General features: G+C 34.9%; 1 protein-coding gene across 7 annotated transcripts in view; it reads right to left on the bottom strand.

The window, feature by feature from the left end:
* Positions 1–15009, bottom strand: part of ITSN1 (intersectin 1) — a 100051-nt gene that overhangs the window by 28255 nt on the left and 56787 nt on the right. For all 7 annotated transcript variants that reach the window (XR_015728204.1, XR_015728203.1, XR_015728205.1 and 4 more), the window contains exons 20-26: positions 14078–14199; positions 9569–9816; positions 8852–9011; positions 7804–8009; positions 7479–7558; positions 5482–5648; positions 2762–2807 (exon numbers count right to left, since the gene is read on the bottom strand). Coding sequence is in view for 4 of the 7 variants with exons in the window: in XM_034436797.3 (XP_034292688.2) it covers positions 2762–2807; positions 5482–5648; positions 7479–7558; positions 7804–8009; positions 8852–9011; positions 9569–9816; positions 14078–14199 (1029 nt within the window). In the remaining 3 variants the exon portion in view is untranslated. The remainder of the gene's footprint in view (positions 1–2761; positions 2808–5481; positions 5649–7478; positions 7559–7803; positions 8010–8851; positions 9012–9568; positions 9817–14077; positions 14200–15009) is intronic.

The raw sequence follows: 15009 nt of genomic DNA, 5'->3' as shown, positions 1-15009 counted from the left end.
GTAATTCCAAGTCTCATTTTTGTGACCCCTGAAGTTATTCCAAAGTACACTGCAAAAGAATATAAGGCATCTGCTGGACCTATGAATTACAGTTGCAAGCAAAAATATGTGAACCCCTTGGGATTACGTGGAGTTTTGCATCAATTGGTCATAAAATGTGCTCTGAACTTCATCTAAGTCACAACAATAGAAAAACACAGTCTGCTTAAAATAATACTACACAAACATTAGATGTTGCCATGGTTTAATTGCACATAACATGTAAACATTCACAGTGCAGGGAGGAAAAAGTATGTGAGCACCTAGCCTAATGACTTCTCCAAGAGCTAATTGGAGCTAGGAGTGAGCCAACCTGGATTCCAATCAGTGTGATGATATTGGATGTGTTGCTGACAGCTGTCCTGCCCTTTAAAAACACACACCTGTTTTGGGTTTACTGGTTTCAAGAAGCACTGTCTGATGTGAACCATGCCTCGCAGAAAAGAGCTCTCAGAAGACCTACGATCAAGAATTGTTGACTTGCATGAAGCTGGAAAGGGTTACAAAAGTATCTCCAAAAGCCTTGATGTTCATGTGTCGACGGTAAGACAGACTGTCTACAAATGGAGAAAGTTTAGCACTGTTGCTACTCTCCCTAGGCGTGGTCGTCCTGTAAAAATGACTGCAAAAGCACAGCGCAGAATGCTTCATGAGGTAAAGAAGAATCCTAGAGTGTCAGCTAAAGACCTACAGAAATCTCTGGCACATGCTAACATTTTTGTTGACACATCTACAATAAGGAAAACATTAAACAAGAATGGAGTAATGGGAGGACACCACGGAGGAAGCCATTGCTGTCCAAAAAAAATATTGCAGCACGTTTGAAGTTTGCAAAAGTGCACCTGGATGTTCCACAGCACTACTGGCAAAATATACTGTGGACAGATGAAACCAAAATTGAGTTGTTTGGGAAGAACACACAACACTATGTGTGGAGAAAAAAAGGCACAGCACACCAACATCAAAACCTCATCCCCACTGTAAAACATGGCGGAGGGAGCATCATGGTTTGGGGCTGCTTTGCTGCCTCAGGGCCTGGACGGATTGTTGTCATTGATGGGAAAATGAATTCCAGAGTTTATCAAGACATTTTGCAGGAAAACGTACGACCATCTGTCCGCTAACTGAAGCGCCGCAGAGGATGGGTGATGCAACAGGACAATGACCCAAAGCATACAAGTAATTCAACAAAAAAATGGCTTCAACAGCACAGAATACGCCTTCTGGAGTGGCCCAGTCAGAGTCCTGACCTCAACCCGATTGAAATGCTGTGGCATGACCTTAAGAGAGCGATTCACATCAGACATCCCAAGAATATTGCTACACTGAAACAGTTTTGTGAAGAGGAGTGGTTCAAAATTACTCCAGATCGTTGTGCAGGTCTCATCTGCAACTACAGGAAACGTTTGGTTGAGGTTATTGCTGCCAAAGGAGGGTCAACCAGTTATTAAGTCCAAAGGTTCACATACTTTTTCCTCCCTGCACTGTGAATGTTTACATGTTATGTTCAATTAAACCATGGCAACATCTAATATTTGTGTAGTATTATTTTAAGTAGAATGTGTTTTTCTATTGTTGTGACTTAGATGAAGTTCAGAGCACATTTTATGACCAATTGATGCAAAACTCTACGTAATCCCAAGGGGTTCACATATTTTTTCTTGCAACTGTAGCTTTACTGAAATATATGTATTGATGGTTGTTTTCTTGCTGTTTTTGTTATCTTGTTTATTTGTTTTGTTTTGTTTTTCCTTATTTTTTTCTGGATTTTTGTATTGTTGTTAGCCTCCCTTGTATGAGATGGATGCTGTATAAATTTAATGAATGAAGAAATAAATAACGGCAATTTCCCAATTCCGTCCCTTGTTAAATTGTGCTAATTTTACCAAAGAAGGTAGCCTTGTAAATATAATAAGATTGTAAGATTTTTGCTAATGCTAATAAATAAATTGCTTTGTAAAGTACAATATCTAATTGTATGGGGTGGGAGGGAATACTGAACTGAAGCTTAAGAATCAATCAGAAAATTGCAAAAAGACAGTAGTTACTATAACTGTAATACTGAATCCTAAATGTATACCTCTCCCCCCAAAATTAACATATTGCAATTTCACATTGATTACTACATTTTATTTTGCAAAGCTCTGGAGTGGGGATTACAAAGTATTTCCCTCCTTTCTTTGCAGTCTGACAGAACACAGCAGTTAACAAAAGTATATATTACTAACCATGAAATTTAACTCCACTTTTCCTGGTACAGAAATTTGACAGAAAAACTGAGGGACAGAGACAAAATAAAACTTTTTTCCTTATTTAATCTTTATTGATTTTTTTAAAATTCAAAATTTGGATTATGACATATTTCCTAATATTTTATTTTTTAAATTTATACATAGTTAAAATACAAAATAAATTGGTATTTTTGGAAATTCACCAAAGCAGGTTAGGTTAATTTGAAAAGCTCATCCCTATTATATTTTTAAAAATCTTCAAAAAAAAATAAAAATTGATTTTAGATTCAGAAAAAGAGACTAGTAAAATGATTCATCTATAAAAAAAAAGTGTATTCTGAGATATTTCCATTTTTTTTCAAATACAGAATAAAAATAGCAGCTTATATCCTTTAAAACATCTCGATTCATACATTAATTTGAAAATAGAAGAGTAAGAAATATTTTACAAATGCTACATCATTTTCCTCAGAGTACAGTTTACAGCTTACCAGGTTTCTTGCTTAAACTTCCTGTTTTTCCAGCAGTTCCAGGAACCTTTAAATAATGAGCATAATTTTAAATTCAACAGAAGAATATTTTACAAAACAAAGTTAGGTTAAAAAGGGCTATTCATTTAATTCTTTTTCCTTACTAAATGTCGCAATCTACATTTAATAAGAAAAAAGTTCAAAAGCCATTTGTATTACACCTGCAAAAGTATTCTGCAGCTACATAACAAAACTAATCTGTATCATAAAATTTTTAAAAAGATGAATTCATCACCAGTTCACTTCTACTCAATAGTAAGACAACGCTGATATTCTTATACTCCTAGGTGGAAAACTTTTTTTCCTGCCATCTAAACCTTTTGGGGGTTGGCTAAATTGCCTGCCTTTCTATCTGGCTTTGAAGAGAGTAAGTAGAATCCTTGAGCACTCCTCTCTCTGCCAATTTCAACTCTGCCCTGACAAGCTGTGGTCAAGCTCCACTACCATATGAGAGCGGAAGAGTGGATACTTCAATACAAAAAACAGAGCCATGCTGAAAACAGATTGGAGAGCTTGGTGAGAAGTCAGGGTTTTTTCTTCCACATACAGCAGGGTTGTCCAACCTTGGCAACTTTAAGATTTGTGGACCTCAACTCCCAGAATTCAACAGCCACTCATGCAGACTTCTGGAGTTGAAGTCCGCAAGTTTTAAAAGTTGCCAAGGTTGGACACCCCTGATACACAGCCTCTTGCCTTACGCTGGACACAGGCTGCCTTTCCCTTGGCTATCAGAACATTCTTATCTTGCCTTGTATTGTGTATCACTTAAGAGTTTTCAATTGGACAAAATGCTGCAATCACATTGGACTCCAGAATATCCTATAGAAATCATATTAACTGCTTCCTAAATTTTGTATTAGCTGCCAATTTCTTTCCCCAAAGTATTATTTACTATTTTTAAAGCCCTAATGTGTTTGGGTATAGGATACCTGAGAGTGCCTCCTCCTACAAGATACTCAATGCCCACAAATATCATCCAAGGAATTGTGTTTCGAGTGGCAACTAGCCTTTCTAGTTGTCATTCAGAATTAATTACAGTATTGTTCTTGGTAGCTCCGCACTTGTGGAAGCCACTTCTTAATACAATATGGATTTTGCCATTCAAACGGGCATCTAGACAGTTTTGAAAACATATCACTTTCCATTGGCCTACAAGTTCAATTATTCACTGAAAAATATTTACCTCACATGTCAAAATAATTATTATATTTTAATATAAAATGTTACAATTTCTATATACATTACATTTTAAAATGTAATTAGACATTTGGAATTTATATATACTATAAAGAAACTTAATTGATGTGTGATTTAAAAACCAAATCTCTCTCTCTCTCTATGTGTGTGTGTGTGTGTGTGTGTGTGTGTGTGTGTGTGTGTGTGTGTGTGTGTGTGTAGGTCTTTGGTTATTCAGGTTTTCTCCCGCATAAAATTGGAAGTGTCTTGGTGACATTTCGACAAAGTCTCATTTGTCATCTTCAGGCTGGTGCCAATCAGAGCACAGCCAACCCCCCATCCAATCAGAGCACAGCCAAACCCCCAACCAATCAGAACACACCTCCACCCAATCAGAACACAGCCAAGCTCCCACCCAATCAGTTCACACCCCCACTGGCAGTTAAAAGGAAGAAACAGCTGCGATCACACACATTGCTCCTAGAAGCACAAAGAGCACCAGCCTGAAGATGACGAATGAGACTTCGTCGAAACGTTGCCAAGACACCTCCAATTTTACGCGGGAGAAAACCCGAATAACCAAAGACCTACATACAAACACCCGCGAAAACCTCAGAATATATATGTATGTATGTATGTATGTATGTATGTATGTATGTATGTATGTATGTATGTAGGTGTTTGTATGTAGGTCTTTGGTTATTCGGGTTTTCTCCCGCGTAAAGTTGGAAGTGTCTTGGCAACATTTCGACGAAGTCTCATTCGTCATCTTCAGGCTGGTGTTTTTGGCTTTGCTCCTAGAAGCACGAAGCCAAAAACACCAGCCTGAAGATGACGAATGAGACTTTGTCGAAACGTTGCCAAGACACTTCCAACTTTACGCGGGAGAAAACCCGAATAACCAAAGATATATATATGTGTGTGTGTGTACACACACACACACACAACCTCAAAATAGAAAATAGATTGAAGCATGATGATCAAGATCTAAACACAATAATTTTGTATAAATTGTATAAGTATTAGCAATAAAGAATTGTCAATACTGTTACCTAAAAAAAAAGATGACAAAATAACTTAGTGTTTTATATTAATTTCAATTAGTTCAAAGAAAAAGTAACACTGTCTACACGTTTACCAAAAAGTAAAGCCTGTCAATTTAAAATGGTTTAAACCACAATTGTATACCTTAATACTCTCACAAATATATTTTCATTTTATGCTAAGACACAGAATACACATACAGTATATTGATGAATAATATTTTAAGCATAATTGCTCCTCCAGAACACAGTAATTCACCAGAATCTAAAATACTCTTCAGTATCTGAAGAATATTGCCAATGAATAAAAACTATTTTTGATATAGTTTAGTTCAATGTATTTTATGTTTCTTCCTTTACCTCATCCTTATTTAATTCAATAACTTGTAATCATCAATCATATTTTAAATTTTCAGTCACATAGCAAAATTATTTCTAATAAATATACATGTATGAGTTTACCTCAGAGTCTTTGAGTCTAACATAGTTAGATGGAAACACTCCAGATTTTTCACCCAGCATTCCTGTCCACCAATCACCATCTTTCTTGGTCACAAGAATTAAATCTCCCTGCTGAAATGTTAAATCTCCTTGTTCAGAGCTCTCATATGTGTACATAGCAATATATTCTAAAAAGCAAAATGATTTGGAAGTGAGAAAATGCTTATAATTAATTAATTTGCAGATTAATTTCATGCAATGTGACATACACTAATTTCTGATCTCCCTTAAATAGGATTTTTAGTTGTCACAAATTTACTACAGGAGGGTTCTAGAATAAAAAGAAAAGCAATTTCAGAGGGATTACTTCCCCTGGAAAAGCATTTTCTCTTAGTGTGTGAATATGAAAAAACAGTCATTCTGTTTCTCTCTTTAAGTAAGGAAATACTTCTGAAACAATGATCCAATGGGGCATAGGTTGTCTAGTTTATTTATTAAATTTATATGCCACGCATCTTACTGTCCAAAGCAACAAAGTTTACAGTTAATTGCATGTTTTCTACTTAAATAGTTCTATTCTATAAATGAAAATTTAAACTAATATCAATTTTCCCTATCAGACAATAATTGTCATATAAAGCTCAATGGCCCACAAAACACTTTTAACTAAATTTTGGATATTGGCAGCTCCAAATGCTGTTTGGAGCATTTGGTGCTCCAAACAGAATGCTCCTCCTCTGTTAAAGGGGAAAAGTAGAACTTCTGGTTTTTGGACTTTAATATTCTCATCACAGTGTATGAAGGCCTAACTATAATAACACTTCTTGTGTAGAGTACACATCTTAGTTCTCAATTGAAAACAAAATATGAAGTTTTGGGGAAGTTATTATAAAAGGTATAAGTGCTTTAACTTCTAAAGCACAAAGATCTAGACATCTTTGAATGGTATGATGAAATGATGAAGAGAAAGAAATTTAATAAATACATGTTAAATACTGCATTGGGGGAGGTGTTAAAAATAAAAGACACAAGTATAGGATGATGGAAGCTTAGCTTGGTAACAATGCATCTGAAAAGGATTTGGGTATTCTAGAACACAAGTTCAACAAGGGCCAGAACAGAAGTGTGAAACAGCTGCTAAAATGCAACTGTTATTTTGAGATGTATTAACAAGAACATAAAGTCTGCATCACAGGGCTTATTCTGTATGGTCAGATCCGCTTGGATACTGTGTCAAGTTCACACTTATAAAAAAGACACCAGCAAACTGGAGCAAGTTCAAAACAGGGCTACCAAAATGGGGAGGAAGGGAGACACAAATTATCTGAGGAAACTGGATATGTTCAGATTGTAAAAGATGAGGAGAGATATGATTGTAATGTTTAGATTTCTAAAGAAGAGCAGATTAGTTTTCTATTGCTCTGGAACACTGATTCAGAGCCAATGGTTGAAAGTATCAGAAAGTAGCTTCAGGGTAGGTATTAGGAGGAATTTCCTGATGATAAAGTTGCCAATTAATGGAATAGTGTCATGAAATGGCACTTACATTGGCGGTCCCTACATTGGAGGTCTTCAACAGAAACTAGAAACTAGCCATCTATCCAAAATATTTTTGCCCACCTAGAAGGGGGTTCAATTAAAAGACTTCTGACCCCAAAAGTAAATTTAAATATAATAGTCAAGCATTAAATAATTTAGACAATAGAATATACAAAAAAATAGCATATGACAAAATAATGTTTCCCAAATGTGTGCTCTCAGATGTGCTAGAATTCTCATCCAAAATGTTATTGCTAAACAATAGACTATCTCTACAAGTAACAATCCTATAGAATTGTAAAGAGAAGAAGGTAAAGGAAAATCTGGATAGAGCTCGGCTATTTTGTAATCTAAAACATTTACTGTGCACAAAATTTAATACACAGAATTTAATTTAATTTAGTTTAACAAAATTTAAGAGAACACTTATTTGAAATTTGATCTCAGTTGCTATTTATATTTCCAGTTAAAAGTTTAACCTTCTCCTGAAAATGTAGATTTTGAAACTGGTGATGTCCTCTTTAAGTTAGCAGGACTCTCTGAAGATCCAGAATCCATGCTAAGAAAAAAAGAAAAAAGGATCAATTATTTTTTTTGCAACTTATTCAGTGAGGATAACTCAAAAAGAATATACCATACATTGACCTACTATATGTGAATATATAGTTATTTTTAGATTATGGAAACGTTACTTTTTCTCTTTAAACAATCTTTACATACACACATCCATATACATAATTATCTTAACAGCTGTTTAAAATAATCCTTCCATTACTATTATATGTAGCAAAATAAAATAATTACCTTGTTGATTTCCTTATAGGACCTGATATAAGCTTCACATAGGATTTAGGAAACCATCCTTTTTGTCCTTGAACCTCTCCAAACCACCACATATCTTGCTGCTCTAACACAGTGATGATATCGTTCTTGTTAAAATTTAAATGGTTGTCTTTCTTGGCTCGCCAAGGATATAATGCTTGTGCTTGAAGTCCTTCTACTTTTTCACCCTAGTTAGATATTGAAGTTAGTTTGAGTTTATTTGATATACTATAATAATCAATAAAATATAAAATGGGCATGAGAAGGCACAACATTAATATATTATTCTGAAGTTATCATGGTTCTGTGAAATTTCCAATGTATTTGTTTAGCATTACTGTGCTATTCTTCAGTTTGGACAGTATGGACCCAAGAATTCCTAAATTGTTGTTTTTCTGCCTATTCATGTAAAGTGAAACTATCAGTTCTATTATCACATTTTTTGGGGTATAAGACACACTGGAGTATAAGACGCACCTACCTTTTTTGGTGAGGAAAAGAAGAAAAAGAAATCTCCCTGTCTCTGCCTTTGAGCAATTTTGCCTCGTTGCAGCAAACAGCCTGCTTTACTTTCATTTTCGTTTTCAGTATAACTTGATTAGCACAAGGAAAAAAAAACTGCTCCGGCAATTTACCTCTTTGCAGCAAGCAGCAGAGCCCTGCGCAAAACAGCTGAGAGCAAATCAGCTGAGAGTCGGGAGGCCGATCTAATCAACTTGTGCTAATTAGGCTGTGCTGAAGCTGAAAGGCGCTGTTTTTCCTTGCTGTTTGCAAGGAGGTAACTGCTGCGAGGCAGAGGCCAAAGGGTGGGGGCCAGTGGATGGGTGGGGCTACATTCAGTGTATAAGACGCACCTAAATTTTCACTCCCTTTTAGGGGGAAAAAGGTGCGTCTTATACTCCGAAAAATACGGTATTTATCTAATCCATTAATTGTTTATTTCCTAAAGCAAGAACACAAGTATGATACAAAGTATCCCATAACATTTATCCCCGTATGGTATTTACCTTACTCACAAATATCAACTCACCTGACCCAAAACAGGAGAAGGAGAGGATCCAGTAACAGTTGCAGGAGTAAAGGCAGATCTTTGCCTTAACTGTCCTGTGCTTGGAACTGTAAGGGAAGGCTGAACTGCCCAAGCATCCCAGTTATCTGTTTCTTGCTTATCACTAGTAGTTGTTGGCCAACTGCATAAAGGGAGAGGATGGATATAATCATTACCATAGTTAAGAAGCATAATTTCTCTTCTCTCTAATCATGATAATACTGGATCATTGATGATTCCTGCATCTTTTTCGTTATTACTGCTATTGTGTGATCTTGTCAAGACATAAAATGTTCAGAACAGATATTCACCATGAGGCCTTGGAAGCCCTGGAGGCCTTACGCTACCTTGTCAACAAAGTGACAAAGAGGGAAAGGAACAAGAGCTGCTTGGAATTTCTTCAAATACTTTTCTTTTTGGAATATTTTCTAAAGTTTGTAATTTAAAAACAGAAATTTTTAACTGCTTTCTAAGAGCAGAGAGTAAAAAGGGGTTGAAAAAAATAAATTTTAAACTCAATTTTACTGTGCTGACCAATTTTCAAACCACTAATATGCCAGAAATTAAGGGCAGATGTGCTTCAGTATGTAAATTAAAACCTCCTGTGAAATTAATTGTTAAAGTGGTATAATTTATCTCGGTCATTCACTTATACAATTACCAAAAGGAAGAAAAATTGAAATTCCAATGAAATCATACGTTGAACTGAAGTCTGCCCAGTTGTTGCTAGTAGGGCTTGAATCTGTAGGGACAGGTGGAGCCATAGGTGTTGAAGGGGTTTCACGTAATGAGATTTTAGGTACAGATGTCACATCAGTTAGCTGCTTTATGGAACTTGGAATTTCATTTTCAGACATCTTTTCTGCATAGTTTGCAGGAAACCATCCTGTTTTTCCCTTCAGTTCACCTCCAAGCCATCCCGGTTCTCCAGTTTGGCTTTCATCCACCTGTTCAAATGTAGTAAGTTAATTCAAAGCATAAAACTACAATGATTTCCATAAATAATATTTTTACCAAATGCAGAATATTTAAGAATTTTAATATTATTAATAGTTTTATAATTAATGAAATGTAAGTAAATCTGTACTGATTGAAACAAAAAGCTTTGACAAAGCCTTAGTGACAGTAATAGTGAAAACAGATGGTATCCAGGAAACTAACCAGACAGCAATTCCAATTATACCAATTTAGGACAATATAATCTAAATATAAGAGACACGACATATATAACTGAAGGCAAATAACAGTAAAATATAAAAAAATAACCTTATATTAAATCTGTATTAATATTTACAGCCTAATTATTTTCTTCTTATGCAACTATGCTTCATTTGCACCTCTATAACTGTCTGATTCAGTTCTGCAACCCAACAAGACAGACAAAAACTTCAGAGGATAATTAGAACTGCAGAAAAAACAATTACTACCAACCCGCCTTCCATTGAGGACCTGTATACTGCACAAGTCAAAAAAGAGGGCTGTGAAAATATTTACAGACCCCTTGCATCCTGGACATAAATTGTTTCAACTCCTACCCTCAAAACGACGCTATAGAGCACTGCACACCAGAACAACTAGACACAAGAACAGTTTTTTTCCTGAATGCCATCCCTCTGCTAAACAAATAATTCCCTCAACACTGTAAAACTATTCACTAAGGCTGCATTACTATTACTATTAGTCTTCTCACCATTCCTATCACCCATCTCCTCCCACTATGACTGCATGACTGTAACTTTGTTGCTTGTATCCTTACATTTTGTATTGATATTGTTTCCCGATTGCTTATTTGTACCCTATGACTATCATTAAGTGTTGTACCTTATGATTCTTGACGAATGTATCTTGTCCTTTTATGTACACTGAGAGCATATGCGCCAAAGACAAATTCCTTGTGTGTCCAATCACACTTGGCCAATAAAGAATTCTGTTCTGTTCTGTTCTGTTCTACTCTATTCAACAACTATGCTTATTTATTTTATATATTAACATATATTGTCATGATCTGAAGGAAACAATATCAGGTAATAGTTTAGGCTATTGGTCTGTGCTCCGAGCTTGGCCATTTGGTTGCAAACATTTCGTCACCATTCGAGGAGACATCGTCAGTACATTTTGAATTCTGCTTGTTTGTCAGTACTTTAAAGTACAGACAGTACTTTAAACCAAAGACCATGCCTTAGTAACAACAGCCAGGCAATCAATCAGTCCGAAGTCAGACCATGACTCAGAAGTAGCTGAATAAACAATATCCTCACTAATTTGCATCATATAAAAAGGTATTTAAAGAACACAATTCAAAGCGCACTGACAATGTCTCCTCGAATGGTGATGAAACATTTGCAACCAAATGGCCAAGCTCGGAGCTCAGATCAACAACTCAACTACCAACCTGAGCTACTTATATTCAAATACATTTCAACTAGGTAATAGTGTATATTTCATTATTTATTAGATTTATATACTGTATTAAAATTTATCATAAAATGTGTTTATTATACTAAGATAAAAATGCAAAAAAAAAATAATACAACTAATTGCATGTGTCTGGCTCCTTGTTAGAAAGAACATTTGAACATTTTAAATTTTAAAAAAGGTGTAAAGAGAAGCATTTCAGAGGTATGCATATAAATGAATGAGCTGAGAGGGATTGTTCAATGTTACAGGATATACCAGTAGGTAGTTCCTCATTTAGCAACTACTTTTAGTAACCGTTCAGAGTTATGACAATAATGAAAAAGTTTGTGACCAATCCTTGCATTTACAATCTTTACAGGTCTGTAAAGCCATGCTATCAAGCATCAAAAATATCTATCAGACTATCCTCCTATACTTAGATGATCTGAAGCTATATGGAAAAACACCACCTGAAACAGAATTCTTGCTTAATGCAGTCCAAATATACAACAAAGATATTACAATGGAGTTTGGACTGTGCCACCCTCATTATCAAATGGGGAAAAATAATAAAAATTGAAGGAATCAAGATGCCCTATAAAAATAACATCAAGGGTCTGGATGAAGACAATCACTACAAATACCTGGGCATCTTTCAAGCTGACATCAAGCATATTGAAGTCAAGAAAAAGTAGTGAATATATCAAGAGAGTGAAGAAGTTCTTAAAGTCCAAACTCAGCGGAGGAAATACTATCAAAACAATGGACACCTGGATGATTCCAGTTATTAAATACACCGTTCGAATAGTAGGCTGGACTCAAAGTAGAACTAAAAGCCCTGGATAGGAAGATCAGAAAAATAATGATAATGAATCATGCCCTTCATTTTTGCAGTGATGTTGACAGACTCTACTTGCCAAGGAAAATAGATGGGCATGAAATATTGCAAGTGCATCAGATGGTTGAGAAAGAAAAAAAGGGCACTAGAGGAACATCTGAAGGACAATGAAGAAAATACACTGGAGCTAATATACCAGCTAATATACTGTTGAGAGACCAAACTGGCCTACAAGAAAGACCAAATTAAGAACAGTAAAGAAATATGGGAAGACAAGTATTATATGGCCAGTACTGTACATTAAAAAATAGCAGGCAAAGCAGATAAAACCAAGACCTGGTAACATGTAAGACCAGGAAAGTTTAAGAAAGAGACAGAGGGGCTGTATAAGACCAAGCTAAGAACAAATATATTCACAGAATTGAGAAGACAGCAAGAGAAGTCAAAGGCCACCTCTGTAAAGAAGCTGAATAAGGAGTGGATCACCTAGTTAGCTGCTGAAACAAGACTGCATAGACTATTATGGCAATGGCATGACAAAGTAACAAAAATGGTGGACTGGAAAATCTGCAAGAAATAAAATTTGCCTGCAAGCATATGAATAAAATAGAGAAAGTAATAGAAAGATGAAGAAGCTAAAGTGCTCTGGGATTTTAGAATTCGACATACACCTGCCACATAACACCCCAGACTTAACAACTGTTGATAAGAACAACAAAAAAGTCTGGATTGTGCATGTGGCAGTATCTGGAGACAGCAGAAGAGAAGAGAAAGAACTGGAAAAGATAACAAAATACAAAAACTTGCAAATAGATATAGAACAATTTGGCAAAAGAAAGCAAAGGTAGTATCAATAGTAATAGGCACCTGGGGTGCAATTCCAAAATAACTGGGGCACCATTGGCATTGTCAAAATTACCATCAGTCAATTGGCAAATATAGCTTTACTTAGAACACCTTATATTAAGAACGATACCTTTAATACCATCAAACATCAACATCTGCCTATCTCAAATCCTTTGGAAGGATTTGGTAAGTGGATAAAAATGCAAATCCAGTTTGAACATTTGGCTGAATGTTGCAAAAATGCATGGAGCATTCAGGTTGGGTATCCCTAATTTAAAAAAAACAAAACTATTCATGTTCAATCTATGTGATGCAAATCCTGTGTACTAGTACTGTCATATAAACACAGATTTACAGCCTTGAATGTATTATATATGAAAAAAATTTACTAAACTGAACGTGAAAGAAAACTGCATACAACCATACTTCATGCTATTCTTTCATTTAACTTTAGAAAACTATAAACACAACTTTAAGTATAAATAAACTTCATGTAATCATAAAGTTAAGATCTAGCAGCATACCTGAACATCAAATTAAAGTTCATATTAGATTCAATATTTTAAACTTTATGACACAGAGAAAAAAAAATCATTTTCTAGTGCTATAAAGTGCACAGTATTTAGATTATATATGTCAAATAATTAAAACCCTGTCTAAGAAAGAAGGCTTATGTTCATTCTAAACTTCCACTGATATTTCCCTCCTTATTCCTGTTTATACAGGAACTGTAAAAATTTTCTAGGCTTCAGGAAGGTTAAATAGTTACATCTATAGAAAAAAATAGAATGCAAGTTTAAAAAGTATTTACAAAGCCAATTTTTCTAGATGTTTAGAACTCCTTAATTTAAGGAATACCAGCCAGCAACTTCTTAAAACAAGTACGTCTTTTTCCAGTTGCAGACGGTCATGGCCCAATAACCTCCAAAGTATGTTTTTGCCTTCAAATCCAAAATACGGCACAGGCTTATTCATCATGTTTTCACTATTTGCCTTCTTATAGCCTTATAGTCTCTATAACATCCCCAAATATTATTACAGAGCCCCATTATTTTCACAACATGTCCCCTCTATTAAGATATGAAAAGTATTTGTAATTTTGGGGTAAAACTGCACTTTTCTCTTACCATGATGATGTCTCCTGGCTGGATAGTGATTTCATCATGGCTCCGGGATTCAAAAGGATACAGAGCTCGATAATAAACTATTTTTACATCTTCCTGAGCAGAAATCGTTAGTGGAGCCTTTTCTAGATCCACAAAAACAGATATGTTGTTTTTGAATTACATCTCAAGAGACAAATTTAATTTGCATGCAACAGCATCATTTGCATTCACATTCTCAATGTAATCTAAATTTTTGCAGAAGCAGCATTCAAACATTCATTTAAACACAATTACAATATGAGGCTAAACTGCAGATTGCAAAATACATTCACAACTTTCTAAATTAGTGTTTTTTTCTTGATATTACCTTTACTTTATTTAATCATTATACTGTATGTAAGTTTGTTAACTATATTTTTAGATGGTGTTTTCATTATTTGTATTTACTATTTTAATAAAAAATAAATGAATAAAAACTAATCACACTTATACTATAAAATTTCAGATGCTACTACATGAAAAAAAAAAGATGTGCTTGTACCAAGTAAGAGTGTTCACTGAAATGTCTAATTAGGAGGACAGGTCTTTTATTAATCAATAAATTGAACAATGTGCCATTTACATCATTTGCCCAATGATGTCATCATTCAAATGGTGCATATAACAAGTGACTACATTATTATTCAAATGAAATAAATTAGCTGGCTCCTCTCCCAGCTGTTCCATAGCATGTGAAGTATCTTGTATAGAGGTCTGTTAAGTTGAATTTTCATTATATAATTGTGTGTACACGAGCATGAAAGGGTGACATCAAATTATATTTAAAAATAATCAAACCAGCTTCATCTAAATAGAAATTTGAGGAAGGGAAAAGAAGAAGCAAAAATACATTTTTTAATTTTTATTTTGGCTGTATCTCCTTTTGAGTGTGCTGTTGTTATTTGAGTACTGCA

Source organism: Pantherophis guttatus, chromosome 5 (assembly GCF_059756535.1).
Source record: "Pantherophis guttatus breed Tessera chromosome 5, ASM5975653v1, whole genome shotgun sequence".
Lineage (NCBI taxonomy): Eukaryota > Metazoa > Chordata > Lepidosauria > Squamata > Colubridae > Pantherophis > Pantherophis guttatus.
This window is presented reverse-complemented; position numbering and strand designations above follow the sequence as displayed.